This window comes from Pongo abelii, chromosome 15 (assembly GCF_028885655.2).
Source record: "Pongo abelii isolate AG06213 chromosome 15, NHGRI_mPonAbe1-v2.0_pri, whole genome shotgun sequence".
NCBI lineage: Eukaryota > Metazoa > Chordata > Mammalia > Primates > Hominidae > Pongo > Pongo abelii.
The window spans coordinates 98,048,843-98,070,115 of record NC_072000.2 but is presented as its reverse complement, the minus strand read 5'-3'; the positions used below and the strand labels follow the sequence as shown (position 1 = coordinate 98,070,115).

Sequence of the window (21,273 nt, the reverse complement as noted above, 5' to 3'; positions counted from 1 at the left end):
CTGAGGGAAAGGAAACAAACCAGGTGAGCCCTGCAGGTATTCCAGCTCACTGCCTAGAGAGAGTTTTCAGGCAGTAGCACTGGCAGCAGGAATGCAGGTGGAGCCTGGCAGTCTTCCTGAGTGAGGAGATGTAGCCAGGAGCCCTGGGAGGTCAAAGTGACTACAGTTTTCAAGGTAGAGTACTGGACAGAAGAGATCTACAGAGAGACAACTCCAAAGATCTGAAAAGGGATCCCCCTGAGTCTTCAGCTGAGTGCTGACCAGTACATGCAAGTTATAAAAACTACCCAACACTGGAGAAAAAACAACCCGAAAATCTCAGAAGGAAAAAAATCCCCTGGTGATTATATAGGGCCAAGAATATTTTGTGTTCCTATTAGTCAGAGTGGAAAAATTTTATAACTCATAGAACATCATGAGAGTACTGATAAGGATAGTGGTATACAGCAGCAGCAGCAGTGAAGAACTACGTGCCCTACAAAAATTGCTGCTCTGATCAATACCTAACAAAGCTTAAATGTTAGCCTCAGAAGGATAAAAATATTTGTAAGTTATGTAACTATGTCACATAATACAGCTTAAGAATATTTTATATGAATATAAAAATATTCATCACCCAAGAAAGTCAAATTAACAATGTCAAGAATAAAATAAAAAGTTACTAGGCATGCTAAGAAACAACAACAACAAAAGAAACACACGAATGAGTAGAAAAATCCATTAACAGAAAATAAAACAAAAATGACACAGATAACAGAACTAATAGACAAGGACATTAAAACAGTTATGATAACTATATTCAATATGGTCAAGAAGGTAGAAGAAAGATTGGGCATGTTGAGTAGAGGCACTGAATAAATATTTGAAGAAACAATGGCTGATATTTTTCCAAATCTAATGAAAACTATAAATCCAGAGATTCAAGAAGCTCACCAAACCCAAGCACCAGAAATATGAAGAAAACTCTACCAAGGCATAGAATCATCAAATTGCTTAACCATAGTGGCAAAGACAACAGAGGAAAAAAGACATATCACATACAGACAAAAAAGATAAGAATGACAGATTTCTTGTTGGAAACAATATAAGCAAAAAGACAATGGAGGAGCAATGTCTTTAAAGTACTGAAAAAAAAACCTCCGAAACCATCCATCTAGAATTCAATACCCAGTGAAACTGTCTTTCAAAACTGAAAGCAAAATAAAGCTTCTGAAACATACAAAACCTAAAACAATCAATCACCAGCTGACCTGCACAGGAGACTTTACAGAAAATCCTTTGGGCAGAAGCAAAGATGAAAGATGAATGTTTAGATCTATGGAATGAAATGAAGAGCACTAAAATGGCAAATATAAATATGGCAATTATAGCAAATATAAGTGAACATAAAACTTGTTTAAAATCTCTTTAAGAGATAATCAACTGTTTAAAGCAAAAATAACAATGTATGATTTGCTTTATAAAATATATAGAAAATGTATGACAATAATAGCACAAAGTCAGGAGGTGGGAAATGGAGGTATATTATTGTACAGTTCTTATACAATACATGAGGTGGTATAATATTCCTTGAAGGCAGACTGTGATTAAAAATATATACTATAAACTCTGAATCAACCACTAACACAACAACAAAGACATACAGCTAAAAGATAATTAAAAAACACACTTCTAAACAACTTAAGGGGTAAACAAGAAACCAAACTGGAAATTAACATTTTGATCTGAATGGAAATGAGGATCTCTCAAAATCTGGGGGAAAGCAGCTAAAACAGTATTGAAAGGAAATTTAGAGCACTAAATGCTGATGTTTAAAAAGAAGGAAGTTCTCAAGTTAATTATCTTAGTTGACATCTCAGTTTATCTTAATTAGACAAAGAAAAGGAAATTATATCCAAAATTTAATCATAAAAACCTTAATCCAAAAGAAGGCACAAAAAGAGAGGACAGGAGACAAAGAACAGATGTGAAATATAGAAAACAAGCAGTAAGATAATAGATTTAAACCCAACAATATCACAAAACACATTAAATGAAAATGATCTAAAAACCTCAATCAAAAGGAAGAGACTGTCAGATTGCATTTTTTTAAAAAGCAACATCCAACTTTATGCTGCTTATAAGAAATGCAGTTTAAATACAAAGACATAGATAGCTTAAAAGTAAAAAGATGAAAAAAATATGTACCATCCTATCATTAGTCAAAAGAAAGCTGGACTGTTTTATTAGTAAATATTACCAAAGATGGGTAATATTTATTAATTTGATATAGAAAAAGTCAACACTGTTCAAGTGCAGTGGTGCAATAATACATATATAGTAAATGGTACATATTTAAAACACCCAGTTTGATAAGTCTTGACTTACATTATGCCATGCACCACAATCAAGATAATGAACATATCCATCACCTCCAAGTTTTTTCAGCCTGAGCACAGTGGCTCATGTCTGTCATCCCAGCACTTTGGGAGGCCAAGGTGGGCAGATCCCTTGAGGTCAGGAGTTCAAGACCAACCTGGCCAACATGGTGAAACCTCATCTCTACTAAAAATACAAAAATTAGCTGGGCATGGCAGCGGGCGCCTGTGGTCCCAGCTACTCAGGAGACTGAAGCACAAGAATTGCTTGAACCCGGGAGGCAGAGGTGGTGGCGAGCCAAGATCGCACCACTGCACTCCAGCCTGGGCAACAGAGCAAGACCCCATCTCAAAAAAAAAAAAAAAAACTAAACTAAAAATATTACCAAAGATGAAGAGGGACATTTTATAATTTCAATTCATTAGGAAAATATAGCAATCCTAAAGACTTATAAGCCTAATAACAGAGCTTCGTAATACATTAAGCAAAAATAAATCCACATTCAGAGATATTTCAATAACCCTTTCTCAGTAATTGATAGAATAAGTTGACAGACATAACAAGAAGGACACAGAAGACTTGAGCAATACAATCAAAAACTTTGAACTAACTTACTTAGGAAACTCCAAGCAGCAACAGCAGAAGACACATTCTTTTCTAGTGCACACTGAGCATTTACAAAGATACACAATATTCTGGGCCATAAAGCAAGTCTCCATAATTTGAAATGAATCAAATTATATAAAGTATATTCTCTGATACATTAGAATTACAAATCCATAACAGAAAAATCTCTGGAAATATTTAAATATTTGGAAGTAAAACAATATAGTTCTAAATAATCAATGCCAGAAAGAAAGCAAAAGAGAAGTTAGAAAGTATTTTGAACTGAATAAAAATGAGAACACAACATGCCAAATTGTAGGATGCAGCTAAACCAGTGCTTAGAGGAAAATTTATAGCACTAATCACTTATATTAGAAAAGAAAAGTCTCAAATCATTGTGCTCTACCTCAGCCTCCCAAATAGCTAGAACTACAGGCATGCGCTACCATACCCAGCTAATGAAAAAAAATTTTTTTGCAGGGTAGAGACTGGGTCTCAATATGCTGCCAGGCTGTCCAGGCTGGTCTTGAACTCCTTGTCCCAAGCAATCTTCCCTCCTCGGCCCTCCAAAGCACTAGGATTACAGGCATGAGCAACTGTGTCCAGCCCCTAACAATCTTTTTGTAGAAATTGACAAACCAATTTTAAAATTTATCTCGAACTGCAAATGACCTAGAACAGCCAAACAACTTTGAAAAAGATGAATGAATTTAGAAGGCTGACACTACCTGATTTCAATGAATATTATAAAGCTATAGTAATGCAGACAGTGTGTTATAAAAATAGACAGAGATCTGGCTGGGCATGGTGGCTCACACCTGTAATCTCAGCACTTTGGGAGGCCAAAGTGGGAAGATCACCTGAGGTCAGGAGTTTGAGACCAGCCTGGCCAACATGGTGAAACCCTGTCTCTATTAAAAATACAAAAATTAGCTGGGCATGGTGGCAGGTGTCTGTAATCCCAGCTATTCAGGAGGCTGAGGCAGGAGAATCACTTGGACCTGGGAGATGGAGGTTGCAGTGAGCCGAGATTGCACCATTACACTCCAGCCTGGGTGACAGAGTGAGACTCTGTCTCAGGAAAAAAAAATAAAAATAAAAATAAAGAAATAGAGATCAATGGGACAGAATCAAGAAGTCAGAAATAGAATTGTATAGTTATTTGATTTTTGACAAAAGTGCAAAGGCAATTTGATGGAGAAAGTATAGTATTTTTAACAATGATGCTGGAATAACTGACTATCCATATACATAAAAGGTACCTCAATCCATACCTCACACCATATACAAAAGTTAACTCAAAATAGATCACAGATGTAAACTAACACCCAAGTGAAAACATAGATAACACTTAGAATAAAACACAAATAAAACTCTTTATTATTTTTGGGTTGGGCAAAGATTTTTTAAAATACAACATCAAAAGCATGATTCATAAAAGAAAAAAACTGGTAAATGGTACTTCATCAAAATTAAGAATTCCAAAGACGAACCACAGAGAAAAATCTTTGCAAATCACATACCTGATAAAGGACTTGTATCTCAAACTTCAGTAATCAGGAAAAAACCCAACCCAATAAAAAATGGGCAAATAATTTTAACAGATACTTCACCAAGCAGACATATGGACAGCAAATAAGTACATAAAAAGATGCTTAATGTCATTAGCAAACAGGAAAATGCTATTTAAAACCACAACAAGATACCAGTACACAACTCTTAGAATAATTAATATTAAAGATTGACTATGCCAAGTGTTGACAAAGATGTGGGGGAACTGAGAATGCTCATACACTGTTCATATACTGGATGTAACAGAGCACAGCAGCTTTGGAAAATGGTTTGGAAAACAATTTTTTTAAAGGTAAATATACACCTGTCACATGGCCCAGACGTTCTACTCCTAGGTATTTGCCCAACATACATGAAAACATATATGTACACAAAGACATCTTCATGAATCTTCATAGCAGATTTATTTGTAAAAGCCCCAAACTGGAAACCCCCTAGATGTCAAATAACTGATAAATGAATAAGCAAAATGTGGTATATTCATACAATGGACTACTACTCTGAAATAAAAAGTAATGGTCCACTGCTACATGCAATAACATGGGTTAATAGCAATATAATTATTACAAGTGAAAGAAGGCAAAAAAAGTATATACTGTATGAATCCACTTAAAGAAAATTCTAGAAAGTGCAAGCTGATCTATAGTGACAGAAAGCAGGTCAATAGTCGTCTGGGGACAGGGAGATGAGTAACCCAACTGAAGGATTATAAAGGGGTACAAAAAAAAGTTTTGGTTTTTTTTTTGTTTGCTTTTTTTTTTTTTTTTTCTAGAGACAAAGTCTCATCCTGTTGCCCAGGCTGGAGTGCAGTGGCAAAATCTAGGCTCACTGCAACCTCCACCTTCCGAGTTCAAGCGATTATGCTGCCTCAGCCTCCCGTGTAGCTGGGATTACAGGTGTGCGCCACCATGCCTGGCTGATGTTGGTATTTTTAGTAGAGATGGTATTTCACCATGTTGGCCAGGCTAGTCTTGAACTCCTGGCCTCAAGTGATCTGCCCACCTCAGCCTCCCAATGTGTTGGGATTACAGGCATAAGCCACCATGCCTGGCCTGAAAAAACTTTTGGAGGTGATGGATATGTTCATTGTCTTGATCATGGTGCACGGCATAATGTAAGTCAAGACTTATCAAACTGCACGTTTTAAATATGTACCATTTGCCATATGTATATTATTGCACCACTGCACTCCAACAGTGTTGACTTTTGCTATTATCAAGCTACATATCATGTATCTAACCCATTTGAACCAATGATCTTGTTCTGTTCTGGTAACCGTCAAGTTTTCCCTGAAAATGGGCTGCTTTTCTTCAGCATAGTGTGAGTGAATGTGACAAATGTTCTTTGTTGAAGAGTGGAGTTAACCAAGGAATGAAACAACAAGTTATAAGGTTCCAAGTTGATGCCCACTAGTGGGTGGTGATGGTGGTTGGTGACAGTGGCCAAGATAATAGAATATAGAGGTGAAAGATAAAGAAATACAAGAAGAGATACAAGGAGAGGAAGAAGGATCAGAGAGACAAAGAGGTGGAATGATAGGAAGGAAAGGAAAAAGAGGGGAGGCAGAAGGATAAACGGAGTGGGAAACCAAGTTCTCTACTGTTTCGTTTTTGTATCACACTAGTCTGTTTCTGATGAGAGGAGGGTACCCAGGGAGGGGAGATGACAAGTGCTTGAATTACTTTTATACGCTGTATAATGATTTAAAATAATATTATTTGAAACTAAATTAATTTGTCTTAGAGAAAGTACCAGATACTATGTCAGACAATTACAGACTATTTTCCTTGGTTTTCTGGATATCTTTTGCAAGGTAAGGTGATTTATATTAGAATAGGGTAATTTTCACATCAATATTCCCCGGTAATATTTTCAGCACTTGTGTTACCTTTTTTTTTTTTTTTTTTTGTAGAGACAAGGTCTCACTATATTGCCCAGGCTGGTCTCAAACTTCTGGGCTCAAGCAATCCTCCTGCCTCAGCCTCCCAAAATGCTGGGACTATGGGCATGAGCCACCATGCTTGGCCTGGTCTGATAGATTTAACCCAGGTGAAGTTGGTCACAGTGGTAGACCAAGAGCAAAATTAATGCAATAACCATTTGGTAAAGGGTTGTTATAGGAGCCTGAATTCTCCAGCCCCAACTCTGAATGTTAAAACTAATTCTCTTCAGAAAGTACCTTCAACATAAATCCACATTTGTTTTTAGCAGTAAGAAATGGTCTTTAAAAATCATAAGGTTTCCCTACCTTGACAAAAATGGTTGAATTGCATTCCTGCAATGCCTCCATTAAACTAATCACATGGAGACACACCATTTCTACCATCTGAAACAACAAATATGAAAGTTAATTCCATTCCCAGTGATATAGAAACCTTGCAAATTAGTTTGCAGCCGCAGAAGACCAATGTCCTGTGCCCATGAGGTCTTTCTGCGTAATGACCGTAGGAGACCACTGGCAGTGGTGTTCATTCACCTCTGAAACCTCAAACCAGAAAAAGAATTTTAAAAAAGCTCCAGAGGCTTGGTAATTGTCATGCCTCCCTCATTCAACTCAGGGCTGCCGACGGCATTCAGGCATTGATCTCACTAATCTGCACTGCACTGACTCACACCAGGGGGTAAATGGCCTCTGTTGCCTTCATTTCTAACTACGGAACTCTTTGGGTGTAAGAGTTCTGTATCACGCTAGTCTGTTTGACAGGAGGGTACCCAGGGAGGGGAGATGACAAATGCTTGAATTACTTTTATACACCATATAATGATTTAAAATAATATTATTTGAAACTAAATTAATTTGTCTTAGAGAAAGCACCAGATACAAAGTTAGACAATTACAGACTATTTTCCTTGGTTTTCTGGATATCTTTTGCAAGGTAAGGGGATTTACATTAGAATAGGGTAATTTTCACATCAATGTTCCCCAGTAATATCTTGATCCTTTCTCAATCTTGATCCTTTCTACACAGTGTCTTCATCGGCAATCCCTCAGCAGGAATTCCTACAGCTGGATTTTAAATATTTCAGGGAGATTTTACCGGACTGGCTTATATGGTTTAACAAAATTTTCAGAATGAATGTAATTCAAATTCTTTTGTAATACCATCTGCATAAAATTCATGTGCAACAAATTCATTTGTAACATTTAAATATGGAGAGTGATTTGGAAGAGAGGTATTTCTTGGTATCAAAAAACTAATGATAGAAGGAACATTTTTAATCTCTAGCTTAAGTTTAAAGCCTCAGTTTTGTTGTCTGTGAAATAACAGAATAGAATGTTTGATCTCCAAATTCTTCATTAGTCTTAGAATCTGTGATCCAACAAATGTAATTATTTTCCATAACAGTCAGAACTATTCAAATGCTAAGATTTTCACATAAACTTCCTTTAAATTGAACTAAGATATCTCTATACACATAGAATTGCCTGTATTATTTGCATCTCTAAAGAACAAAGTGCTTCACTAAAGGAAATACACCATCCCCTTTCTAATTAAGAACCAAAAGAAAATACTTCTTAGACTATTATTCTATCAATTAAAAAAAAATTCCTGAATGCCTTTTGTGGGCAGTGTAGTGTTGGGTTTCAGGGCACACTGGAATCATCATTTTGGTGTCCCTCCAGGTCCCCTGCTCCTCACAAACAAGAACTCTACTGATGGTGTCCCCATAACCAAGACGCTGGTTGCAGCTTTCCCAGCTGAGGGTCCTCCTCCAATACACAGTCAAAACCAAAGGACTCCCTTGTAAATTCCTTCCATATATCCTCCAACCTTGACTCCAGGATGAATACTCCACACTGGTTCAATGAAGTGGGCTTAGGCTAGCCATATCCCAGACATTTTCCAGTGAGCTCTGGAACAGCCCCTCTCTTGGCAGCCGTCTACATTCAATAGTACTGGATTTGAAGATTGGGGAGCATAGGTCCTTATAAGGCAGCTTGAAAAGGTGAGGCTCTTTTCAGGCTTTGAGGCCTGAGTGGAATGAACACCTGTAGTCAGTCTACTCTTAAACCACCACAAATAGATTACCTAATTGACTAAGGTTTTTCCAAATTGCTTTGCAATCCTCAAGTAATATGAATCTCACTCCTAACCCTCTGACATTATAGCATCAAACAACCCTTCAACGTAGATATTTCATACAACATACATTTGATGTTAGGCAGAAAAAATAAAAATTGTTTTTAATATTAATAACTGTACTTGTTTGCTTTTTAAATATTTATATATCAATATAAAAGTTTTGAGACATATATACATTGTGGAATGGCTAAATCAAGCTATTTAACATGTACGTTGCCTTACATACTTATTTTTTGTGGTGAGAACATTTGAAATCTCCTTGTAGCAATTTTCAAGTATAGAACATATTGTTATTAATTGTAGTCACCACAGTGTACAATAGATCTCTTGAACTATTGTTTATTTTGTTTTTAATCAAAATGCTTATTTTTAATCAAAATGCTTATGCAAGCAGAACATCCAGCTTATAAGGTAACAAATCCCCGATCCATTTATATAACCTTACAACTGAGATCTGTGAAAACAGGGAGTGTGAGGATTAGGAGTGGTGTGGACACTTTCAGATTCTATCTCAGAAGGGAAACTCGTCTGTGAACTCACCACTTTGTTATGGGCCATTAGCTGAAGGATGCTGGGTGTCACCCTACTCCAAAATTCTAGTGCTGTCAGTATCGCCGTGAAGCTGAATTCATTCTGATTTTGGAGATTTGTAGCGACGGCACTTTGCTCGCAATATACTGTCCAGAGCTGAGCAAAGATGAACGCGTGGAAGAGGGAGCACATGTGCAGCACGGAGGTCTGAAAAGGAAGAAGACGGCATCAGTGCATTGCATCCCAGCAGGCTGTGGCCCTCCACGGAGCCCTCCCCGCATGGCTTCGGTCTTGCCAGGGAGCACAGGGGAAGCACAAAGGCATAACGTTATCTCAGAGTTACAAAGTCATGATTCATCACCTTAAAACTATCTGCTGTGCTCTCTTCTCCACCAGTGGGAGTGTGCTCAGAGAACAAAGCACATTTCTGAAGAGAAGGCACCTTAATTTGCTGAAGAAATCTACCCACCCCGCTGCCCGTTAATGAAACTGACATTCCCATCCCTAAACTAGATTAGGGAGAATAATCATTCTGCCATGTTAGGATGTTTCCTCATCTGTAAAATGGGGATAATAGTAGTCTCTTCAAAGCATGGGAGTAAAGGAGGTGATATACGTGAATACACGCCCAGAAGTTCATAATCATAGCAGCAGCAGCAGAGATCCTCCTCCTAGCGGAAAGCACGTGCAGAGAGAGCACCTCCTACAACACGCCAGAGGTGGCGCCAAAGGCTTTTCCTAGATCACCTCCATCACTCTCCAACCATCCCCTCGTCTATTTCACACACGAAAATCTGAATAACAGAGAGGTTAGATACACTTGTCAAGCTCACAAAATCGCAAGTACCATAGTTAGGAATCAAACCCGGATCTGAGTAGAAATATTAGGAATTGACTGCCTAATTCCTTTTGTGAACATCATTTGGATCATTGGGATGGGTGCGCCATTTTATCACATCGTCAGCTTGCCCTGTCCCAAACCCGAGCTGTCCCCAAAGCCACTGTGACCTCCCAGAACTTGCCGAAGCTCTGTGAAGGTCCCCTGGCTCCTCGGAGCTGATTAGTACCAATGTGTCTGGTTTGCCTGGACGGGCTCACGACTGGTGCCCGCCTTGGGTCTATTTTCTTCCTTTAGCACATCATCTGTCTCTGCAGTTGACAAAGTTCCCCTGTGTAGGTCATGCCAATGTGTGCTTTAGTGAGTTCCCAACTGGCCTTCTTGTTTTCATTTTGTATTTTCCTGTATCTCTAGAGATTTCAGTTGAAAAGATGGTACATGAAGAATTAGATAGAGAATAAATTTTCCTCCGTTTTGTCTCTGGTTTTAAAAACTGATCACAGAATTTTGATTATATTTCTAGCCTTTTATTTCTCTTCATTATTTTGAGACAGAAATGCCTGGGAAGCCAACTCTTGCTTGACTCCACGATTTATCTTCATAAAAGTAAGCCAAAAAACAATTTGGGGGCGGGGGAAAGACAGTCTGGGAATCTAAACAACTTTAAATAAGACATTAGCACAAAGTTGTGTTTCTAACATCCACAGGAGGGCAAGTGATAAGATGCATTTTCTTCTCAGAAGAAACATAATTGGCTGATAAGGTTTCCATTAGCAATTGCGATGCATACGGTCTTAATCTTGCAGAAATCACTTACCTTTGATTGCTCTGGAAATCCAATCAGGATAACAATAAGATGGTCTGCAACGTGGGAGCCTGCATCCAGAGGAATGGGCAGGCAGGGAGAGGAGGCATTTGGGCACACTGCATTGTGAGTGAGGGAACCCAGCAGCAGCCAGGACAACAGTCGGATATGGGAGACACACTCAATGAATTCTTTAGGTCTATTAGAGAAGAAGGAGTGTTAAAGATGATTTTATGTTTTCTGTTTCATTGGATGCATAACAAATGCTTATTGAAGGAAGGGATTGAAAGTGTGGTCTTGCAAGCAATCACATAAAACAAAATGCCAAGGCAATTGAGTGTCAACAAAATGATGTATCTGTTTTTCTTGTTTTCCACTCTAATCCTGGATCTCAGCTTCTTGAGAAAAGAACAGCCTTTGGTGACACAGGATTACACAGCATTCTCCCACAAGCCTGACTGCCTCTCTGACTAGCTTCTCTTTCTAAACTCTTTCCACTCCTGTCTTTAGAAATTTCTTCTCTGGTGGGCCGGGCACAGTGGCTCACACCTGTAATCCCAGTGCTTTGGGAGGCCGAGGCGGGCGGATCACCTGAGGTCACGAGTTCGAGATCAGCCTGGCCAACATGGCAAAACCCCATCTCTACTAAAAATAGAAAAATTCGCTGGGCGTGGTGGTGCGTGCCTGTAATTACAGCTACTTGGGGGCTGAGGCAGGAGGATCGCTTAAACCCAGGAGGCAAAGGTTGCAGTTAGCTGAGATGGTGCCACTGCACTCCAGCCTGGGCAACAGAGCAAGACTCCGTCTGAAAAAAAAAAAAAAAGAAATTTCTTCTCTGGCATCCCCTGTAGAGGGGAGGAAAGAGATGAGGAGATACAACACAGCTGCCCATTTTCCTGCTCCCCAGTGATCTTTTCCTCCTACCCTTCTCATTCCCACTCTACACTTTTCCTCTGGACAGGAAGGCTGACCACGCAAAAGGGTGGGCTCAAACCTACTCTCAGTTCCCAAGTCAACAAACCCATACATGCCTCTCTCTTCTTTAGCCTCCCTAAAAGGCAGAGTCAGGGGCTTGTACAATCTTGCACCGATTTCATCCCTGCTATAGCTTTTGTTCCAGCTACAATCTAAGCTGCTTGAAGGCAAATATATTGATATATAACTATTAATTTACTTAACTAGTTGAAATCAAGCATTAAAGTGGTAATTCTAAGCTCAAAATTTTCATTCTTCATGAAAGGACAATTGAGGTTTCTGTGGGAGGACAGGTTTATTTTTTGGCAGCATATGTCAAAGAGCATTCTGGGTCAGCAAGTACGTAAGGAGATGGGATCTGATTTCCATCTTCCTAACCAAGTATATTCCACTGTCATAAATCTTCAGTGTACTCATTAACTCTAGCTGAGCCCAAGGAAACACAGGGGTGTCTCCTGCCTTCTTTACCCTCATTCCCGGAATAGTAAGGGTCTTACCCTTGCTGCATTGCAGAGGGGGGATGATAAAGCCAAGGCAGATAGCGGATCACAGCTTTGTTATCTCTGTGATTGCCCCGTGAGATGTCCATGGCTGCAATCTGGGCCAGCCCCACTTTGAGATGTCCCCCAAAGGTATCTTCATGCAGAGGCTGGGAACATGTCTTCATGTGGCTCTACAAAACCGAATGGTATTTTGTAACTCTGGCAGACACCTGGATTCATTCCAGGCCATTCTTTGAAAAGATGAGGTTGTCATTTCCACCCCTCTTATCGCCACTCTGAGCAAATAACCTGCTTAAACTTCTTCAGAGCCTTCCCATTGTTCTTAGGAGATAACAGGAGGGAAAGTTCCCTAGCCTACAAAGCCAGAAAGATCCAGCTACTGAGAACTTACCCCTTCTGCCTGCAGCTCCAGCTGTGTTGGCTCTCTGTGTTCCCTCCTGCTGCTATTCCCTTTGTGTGGAATGCCATTCCCTCCTCTCTTCACCTAATTGTTCAGATTTTAGCTCAAGTGTCACTTCCTCCGGGAAGCCTTCCCTGACCTCCCTGGCCAGGTCTGTGCTGCTTTCTACCTCTTTTTCATAGCAATTGTGAGAGACACATTTTTACTGTAGTTTGTGTGAAATGCTCATTAAATCTGGCCTCCACTACCAGACTATAAATCAAATGAGAGCAGCTACTGTGTCCGCTTTTGCTCATCACAGCATCCCCAATGCCTAGAACAGTGCCATGACATTATAGGTGCTCATACATATTTGTTGAATTAATTTAGAAAGATTTCTCTGCTCAGTGTGAGCTCAGTGGGAAGAGCACTGAACTAAGCATTGAGACCTAGGTTCTAGACCCAGGTCTGTCCTAGCTAGTCCCATGGCCTTAGGTAAGCCACTTGCCACTTGATCCTTCTGATTTGTTTCCCAATATGTAAAATCAGAGGGTGAGATTATGTCTGTATTTCCAACCTTTTGATGACCCTGGTTCCTACTTATTATTTTTTGAAAGCATCTGCAAAACAACCTAAACATGTTTAGGTAATAATTGTTTCCTCTTCTTTGTACATCAAAGTCATTTAAGTGTGGGCAATCAGATTCAGCAAGCAGTAACCGGCACAGGAGCGAACGACAGGGGAGCTCATTAAGAAATGACTGGTTTACATATCGTGAGATATTCTCAGTTTATATTTTGATTCTACTTTCTGCCTGGGATTTGCAAATCTATCACTATACCAAAAACCACTTTGATCATCTGAGCAGAGCCAGAGAACAGTTCAGTGATTAAGGGACTATATTTTTGGCTGATGAACTTCTGGGATCACTAGCTCCTAATTATCAAAAAGGAATCATCTAGCGCCAGATTGCAATTTGGCTGCTCCTTGGACCATGTTTGGATTCTCTTCTGCCCTCTGTCTAGGGCCTTCCTCAGATCTCTCAAACTATTCATCTTTTAGCTCCCTAGTTGAATCACAGCAGGAAAGTGGACCTGCATCAGCAATTCATTCCACCCTGCAAAAACTCAATAATCTCAACAACTTCACTGGGATTTTGTCCATATGCAAATTAAATTTTGTTCTATCCCCTTTCATTAAGGATTTTCTTTAAGAAAATAGCTTCAATGGAGCAAAAAATAATACATGGTGTATATTTGCATAACGTGCTACAGTTTATGAAAGTCTCTTCACGTACATTATTTTTGATCAAACCCTTGTAACAGTCAGGCAAGGTACAGATTATTAGATTCATTCTTCAAATGAGGAAACTGATGCTCGAGGTAATTAAACGATGCTATGTGGTAAAAAGAGAATGAATTGAGAGTTACAAGAATCTTGGGTTCAACCTTGACTTTACCACGTAGTAGTGGGACTTGAGCAAGTACTACACCATCCCAAGCCTCAGTTTCTCCATTTGTAAAATGGGGATAGTATCTTAACAGAGGTATTGTGAGAAGTGAATATACGGCAAAAGTAAAGCTTGCATGTGCTGATGCCATGTGAATGTCCTTTCCCTTCCTCTTTTCCTCTTTGCAAAGCTGGACCCTGGCTCTTTGATCCTCCAAGACAGGGACTCATTCAACAGTGCCACGGCTGCCTCCTCAGGTAGCGATAAGTTCCCTATGGTCTGCTTAATTCTCTCAAAGCATCTCTGTTTTGTGAACCTGAGGGATGAGCAGGTGGCGGTCATCTCACCTTCAGTTTGGTCAGCGTGTGCATGTCTGCCATGAAGTCCAGCACTTCGTTGATGTACTGCCTCACACACTCCATCGCTGCAGTTCCACACTGAAACACAAGGACACAGCTGGGTCACACCTTCATTTTTGCCGACTCCAACGATTGCCTCACTCTGGTTTCACTTTTTTTACTAAGGAGTTGTTTTACTTTCTGGATTTCTGACTCACTCCATTACTCTCAGCTTGGTCTGTGACTGTCTGCCCAGCATTTGGACAAAAATTGATAGAAGGTTTGTGGCAGAGAACAAAGAAACAGGAGAGGCCTATGGGAGATGGGGCTAAATGCTTTTATCCACTGGGTAATTGGACTGATTTTGTGTGTGTGTGTGCTTGTTTTTAAACTGCTTTGCATGCAAAGATTCAGCCTATGTCATGCCATTAGTATCAGAGTCTTTAGGACATCATTCATCCCAAAACATAGCAACACATTCTCATTCTAGGGAAGTCTTAGCTACACATAAAATACGTGCCACCAAATTCTACCACCAGAATCTTGAATCTATTTTCTGTCAAAAAAGTATATAAACAAGCACTGTGTTTGCTGAAAGAGTCAAAAATTCTCATGCTAGTCAAGTCGCTTGCAAATTAACTTCCTATACACAGTAGGTACACTACTAAATAGATACATGTATTACTGTCAAGTTCTTGCTAGGTGATAAATAAAAGAAAGAAACGAAATGGTCATCTTCCCCACATGCTTGAAGTGTGTTTGAGAAGTTCTGAAGGAAAAGAAAGCAAGTTTGTGTTTTAGGCCGTTAAATGACATCGGCCTGCTCTCCCTGAGAATGCAGTGAATTTAGGATTATAAGCAAAGCAAAGGAAAATGAACAAGCAGGCTGCTATATCAAAGCCGTATGAGAGAAACCACACATCAGGCCGGGTATCATGTGGATCAAACGAGGCAGGCTTTGAAGCCAGATGAATACTATGCTAAAGGCCTTCCTCGGCTTTCTTTAGGAAAATCTGGAACATTATAGACTTAACTAGCTCACCCAGTGGCTCTCATTTTCCCATATTCATGTAAATCTGCGCGGTACTGAACTATATCACCTTCTCTCTCTTCTAGAATGTTACGCTTGTCAGTTCTTCTGACAGGATAACAAACAGCAAAATAAGGTCATTGGCAGTCTGTCAGAGTGTTTTCCAAGCATTTCGTACGTTCCAAAGTTTTCCTCTTTTAATTTAAATCAAGTGAAGGAATTATAAAAGGTTATTGTGTTCCTGCTTTTGGAATATTAATCCTTTCGTGCAAAAAAGGATTTCCCCGCGATTTATTCCATTTTCTCTGACCTTTCACATGTCATGCAAATAGGACTGGAGACTCTGTTCTTGAATTTCTTGAAAGGGATTTGTTTCTTTCATAGGCAATATTTTATAGCATTTCAACTAGGCAAATGTCACTGAAAATAATTACTAGGAGCATTATTCAATATTTGTCTTTTAAGTTTGAATCTCAAAAAATGAGAGCAAGGAATTTACTACCACCGAGTCACTTTTGTTTTAGAGACAACCAGCTACATCTAATAAAAGCCTTAAAATTCACTGTATGGTCAAGAGAATCTTAGTGAGCCATATACACTTAGGAAACAAAACACATAATTTCCAATCCCTCCTCCCTTTTTTCTACTTTGCAAAGCTTAAGAATAACCTTAGGTGTGTTACTTAAGAAACAAAACAGAAGAAGTCAAGCTCCATTTGTTTCAGAAGAGCTACATTTATTTCATAGGAAAACTAATGATTAAAAAGTTGAAAATATTCAAAACTCAAACTCATGAATTGAAGCAAATCATAGCTAATTCTTCCTCAAAACTAATATTTGATTTTAAAGTTACATTTCTTAGATTATAAAAGCAACACATGTTTAATATAGGAAATTTGGAAAATACAGATCACTAAAATTAAAATCGAAATCACCATAATCCTAATTCCTGTCCTCCACCTCTGGGAAAACTACTGTTAATATTTCCTTCCAAGTTTTTTTAAATTTTTCTAATGTATATAACATACACACATACATATAATGTTTATAAGATTGAGATAACATTTTTCTAACTTGTTTTTTAATTAAATACATCATAAGCATTTTCCAATTAATTAAATATTATTTGAAACTTTGATTTGGTAGGTACATAATAGTCTTATCTTACGGATGCAACTTATTTTATTTAAACAATACCCTGATGATGTTAGACATTTACTTTGTTTCCATAGTTCTGCTATTTTAAATGATGCTTTAATAAACATACTGAATATAAAACATGTGCATATTTATTTTCTCAGACATATTCCTGAAGGAAGATTGTCAAACTGCCCTCCAGCAAGGTTGGTTTTACTACCACTAGTGGCTTACAAGAATGCTTGTTTCATTTTACCATCAATAAGTCTAATCAGTGAGGTGGATCTGCTGGGGAGGGAAAATGGGGAGGTATTAGTCAAAAGGTCCAAGGCTTCAATTATGCAAGGTGAGTAAGTCCTAGAGATTTACTGGGCAGCAGAGTCCCTAGAGTTAGAAATATTGTATTACATACTTAGAAATTTCCTAAGAAGGTAGATCTTATGTAAAGTGCTCTTATTGCTAATGACAAACAAACAAAAAAACAAATAGGGCAGGAAGAAACTGCTGGAGATGATGGATATGTTCATGGCATAGATCACGGTGGTGGTTTCATGAATGTATAATCATTTCCAAACTCATCAAGTCACATACATTAAAGATATGCAGCTTCCTATATGTCCTTCATGCCCTGATGAAGTGTGTGTGTTTTTTTTTTTGAGAGAAAAGTCTGCTGATTGCCTAGCCAATTTTAATTTTTATATTTTTAAATATTTTTATACTTCATATTAACTTACAATTCATTGATTGCTATCAGAGTAAAAGGTTTATTTTTAATGGCTTATTGGTCATCAGAAAGGGACCTATATGTTGCTTTTCTTTTGTTGTTGGAATGTTCGTCTTTTAATTACTGATTTCAATAACCCTTTTATTATTAGGGACATTTTTTTTTAGCTATGGCATAGGTAGCAAATATTGAGTTTTAAAGAATTAAACAATAAAGGAAACAGCGAGCATGCAGCAGAGACTGGCTAGCCACTCCCCAGGCCTGTCTTCTTCCTTGGCCCACAACTAGACCACATTTCCCATCATCCCTTGCAGTTGGGTGTGGTCATGTGACTGAGTTCTAGCCAATGGAATGTGAGTAGGAAAAAAACCACACACTTTTAGACTTGGCCTGTGAAAACCCCATGGGCCATATTCTCTTCCCTTTCCCCAACCACAATCAAGCTGACTGCAGTGTACTGCACATAATGGAAGAAACCTGATTCCCGAGTATGCACGTGGAAATCCCCCTTTCCCTACTAATCAGGATACCCATTTAAACTTCACATGAGCAAACAATAAACTTTCATAAGTCATTGAGAATTGGGATTTTTGTCTCATAGAACCTTGTATTACACTGTCAAGAACCCTTAAAAAAAAAAAAACACAGTTTAGTCATTCTATTCCCAGAAATCTATTATAAAGAAATGGTCTGAAGTATGGACAAAGATTTAAGCACAAAGATGTTCTTTGCGTATTAGTTACAATAGAAAAATATAGAAAATAACTAAAATATCAAAAAATAGGCAATGTTTGTTAATATTATGTTTAATAGATAACATTTTCATAGCATTTACTATGCCTGGCTCCTTGCTAATATGCTTTGCATGCATTATCTCATTCAATCCTCAACCTATACGTTAAACCCTGTTATATCCCATTTGACAGATGATACAAATCAAAGAATTATAGGTTAAAATACATTCCAAAAGTCACATAGCTAGTAAATGGCAGGCCTCAAACCCTGATGTAAGTCTAAACCCTATATTCTTAACTACTATTCTATGAAATATAAGTATGTAGACAATGAATTTGGTCAGGACTTACTCCAGGTACAGAGGCTATCATCTGCTTGCTCAGGATTGTTGACTCAGCTAGTTTGGTTCCAGCATCTGCACAAATAAACTAATAAAAAAGTGAAAGGATAATTATTTTTAAGGGTATCTGGACAGTAGTAAGTAATTTATCATTTTATTAACTTGGCTTAAATTAATTAGTGTTTATTTTCATAACGATGTGCCTTGGATAGATCAGATTTACTAATCATGATGGTTCATTCCTATCAGAAACTCAGAATCACAGTACTAAAATTAACACACAGAGTCTTACTTTACCCAGACTGTTAAGTGGCACTGAAATGGTGCATTCAATCAAGGAAAAAATAAAAGATGTCAGCATTGTTAGATTTATTGTTAAGTCATTCTATTTATTGTTTAGTACTTCTTGACAGTTACTGTAAGCACATTTCATACAGTTTCATGATTTCTATTATCGTATCATATATTTAGAAAGAATCCAGAAAAATAATCAACCTCAGAGTGAGTATTCTACCTGTTTCTTCCCCACAGGGGACTTTCAGCATCTCATCCTCCTGCCCCTATTCATCCACATGTATCATCTGTGCAGATAAAGACCCCCACTCCTTCCCTGGGCACCCAGAGGACTTTTCACACACTTCCATTGTAACAGTCACCACGTCAGACTGCAGTGACTTATGAGTCTATTTCTCAACCTGCTGTGAGCTCTTCAAGAGCACAGGCTTGATGCACCTCAACCCCAGCACTAGCTTGGTGCCGGACACCTCAGAGGGGCTCAGTGAGAGTTTACAAAGCAAATCCATTAGCCAGTTGTGACTTGAGATCATTACAAGAATGGATTTACCATATTTCAATTTAATTTGCTTCATTACAGATTTTGACAGGTGTTTCTTACTTAATGCAGCACTCAACTATTTATTAATAGTCTTAAGAAAAAAAGTTAACCATGAAGTAGAGTTTGCTATGAGCAATTAGCTCCTGTTTAATTTATATTTCCTGCCCTCTGGCCAGTAGCCTTAACAACTTTGGGATCTGAAACTGGTGCTGTGCAGAGTTCAGAAGTTTCAGCACCAGTTGCTCTGCCTTCTCATTCATTCCGTTCTCATACTGGAAGGCACAGGGAAGCGGAATGGGTCAGCAGGCTCGGTCCCTGTCACACTGGGGAGAAGTAATAACAACTAGGGTCGCAGAGTAAATCTCTAGGAGGCCTGATAAGGAGCCATGTAACAAAGGAACAGAAACTAGCATATTATCGGGCTAGTCAGGGGTTTAAATGTAAGCATTATTAACAGGTAGCAGGTTTTGGCTAACTGGGTACACCTCTACGCCAAAGGCCTCCTGAGGCCAAGGAACCCTTAGACTTCCGGCTCAGGGCCAAGAGCTGGTGTTCAAGTGTGGGAGGGGTGTCCTCCATGGAAAGCACGTAAGTGTATATAACTGAGTGGGGGCAAGAGGGCACAAGCAGAGCTGTCCCCAAGAGCTGTGTGACAGGAGTGGACACAGATCTCCACATTAACATTCTGTCATTTCCATTTGCCTCAAATACAGTTACAGAAAACTGAAGAATCTATTTAGCCATTAACTCTGAATCTGGCATAGAAGGGGGCAACTGGTAACACGCTGGGAACACCTAGCGTTTTCTATGATCTTATTCAGGTTTGCTATGTCTGCTCACCTAACTTAAGCTTATTTCTAATGTAAGGAAAAGTAAATAAATCAGGTTTCAGAAAATGTAAAGCCTTTAACTCCAGCCAAAACCTATACATAAAAAAATAAAACCTGAAATATTTGATAGACATACACAGTGAACAGAAGGAACACTCCCAACCCAGCTTCCTGGTAGAGATTGCACGTTTTCCCATAAAATTCATCTTAAAAAGCTATCTAGGCCAGGTGTGGTGGCTCATGCTTGTAATCTCAGCACTTTGGGAGGCTGAGGTGGAAATTAGCTGGGTATGGTGGCACATGCCTATAACTCAGCTACTTGGGAGGCTGAGGCAGGAGAAGAATCACTTGAACCTGAGAGGCAGAGGTTGCAGTGAGCCAAGATGGCACCACTGCACTCCAGCCTGGGCAGCAGAGTGAGACTCTGCTTCAAATAAATAAGTAAGTAAATAAATAAATAATAAATAGCTATCTAAGTCTTCAGTCTAAGACCAACAACTTATAATTGAGTTCTAAAACCTCTGTGAGGACATCAGCATTAATTTTGATGAAGTTCTTTACATCAGAAATGATGTTGCACAGCTGAGAGAGGCCACAGGGGAGACAGAGCCATATCTACTATGTGAGGTGAGGGGCGCACTTACAGCTGTCTCTTTAAGGATGGTTTAAAGTCCTGGACCCCACTTAAGTATGTTTGCATGGCCCGGATGGGCCCTTGAGGTTAAGATAAGGTTTGTGAAGAAGCAAAATTTTAAATGTCTGTATCTCCCTTTAGCAGATCACTTTCTCACCCACAATACTCAGCAAAGTGCAATGTAGAGCATAATGTAAGCACATTTCAGCATGGTTAGCAATCACACAGAGTCAAGATCTGAGGTTGGATCCAACTGTCTGATTTATGAGAACTCTTACTAGTCAGAACTAATCAAAAATCACCCTAAAAGTAAAGGAGGTACACAGAGAATCTGGCATATTAAAGGAAATAAAAGTGCATAAGCCTCAGAAATCATCTATTTTTTAATCCATGCATTGTAATCCAGCATATTTTTACATCAGATGCACAACTAAAACCTTAATAAACCTTTCTGTCTTTGTTTTACATGGCTGCCAACCATAAACTGAAAAAAAATCTATTATGATGTTATAGAGCTGCTCAAAATATAATCATATATAACAAAAATCAGAGAAGGAAATGATGATCGC

At 38.8% G+C, this 21,273-nt stretch overlaps 1 protein-coding gene across 19 annotated transcripts in view; it reads right to left on the bottom strand.

The window, feature by feature from the left end:
• Positions 1-21,273, bottom strand: part of UNC79 (unc-79 homolog, NALCN channel complex subunit) — a 280,888-nt gene that overhangs the window by 10,053 nt on the left and 249,562 nt on the right. For 18 of the 19 annotated variants that reach the window (XM_054530438.2, XM_054530441.2, XM_024231534.3 and 15 more), the window contains 6 exons: positions 18,416-18,493; positions 14,450-14,539; positions 12,268-12,443; positions 10,808-10,994; positions 9,162-9,359; positions 6,785-6,862 (listed from right to left, as the gene is read on the bottom strand). In XM_054530438.2, coding sequence (XP_054386413.2) covers positions 6,785-6,862; positions 9,162-9,359; positions 10,808-10,994; positions 12,268-12,443; positions 14,450-14,539; positions 18,416-18,493 — 807 coding nt within the window. The other variant, XM_054530442.2, reaches the window with a different exon arrangement.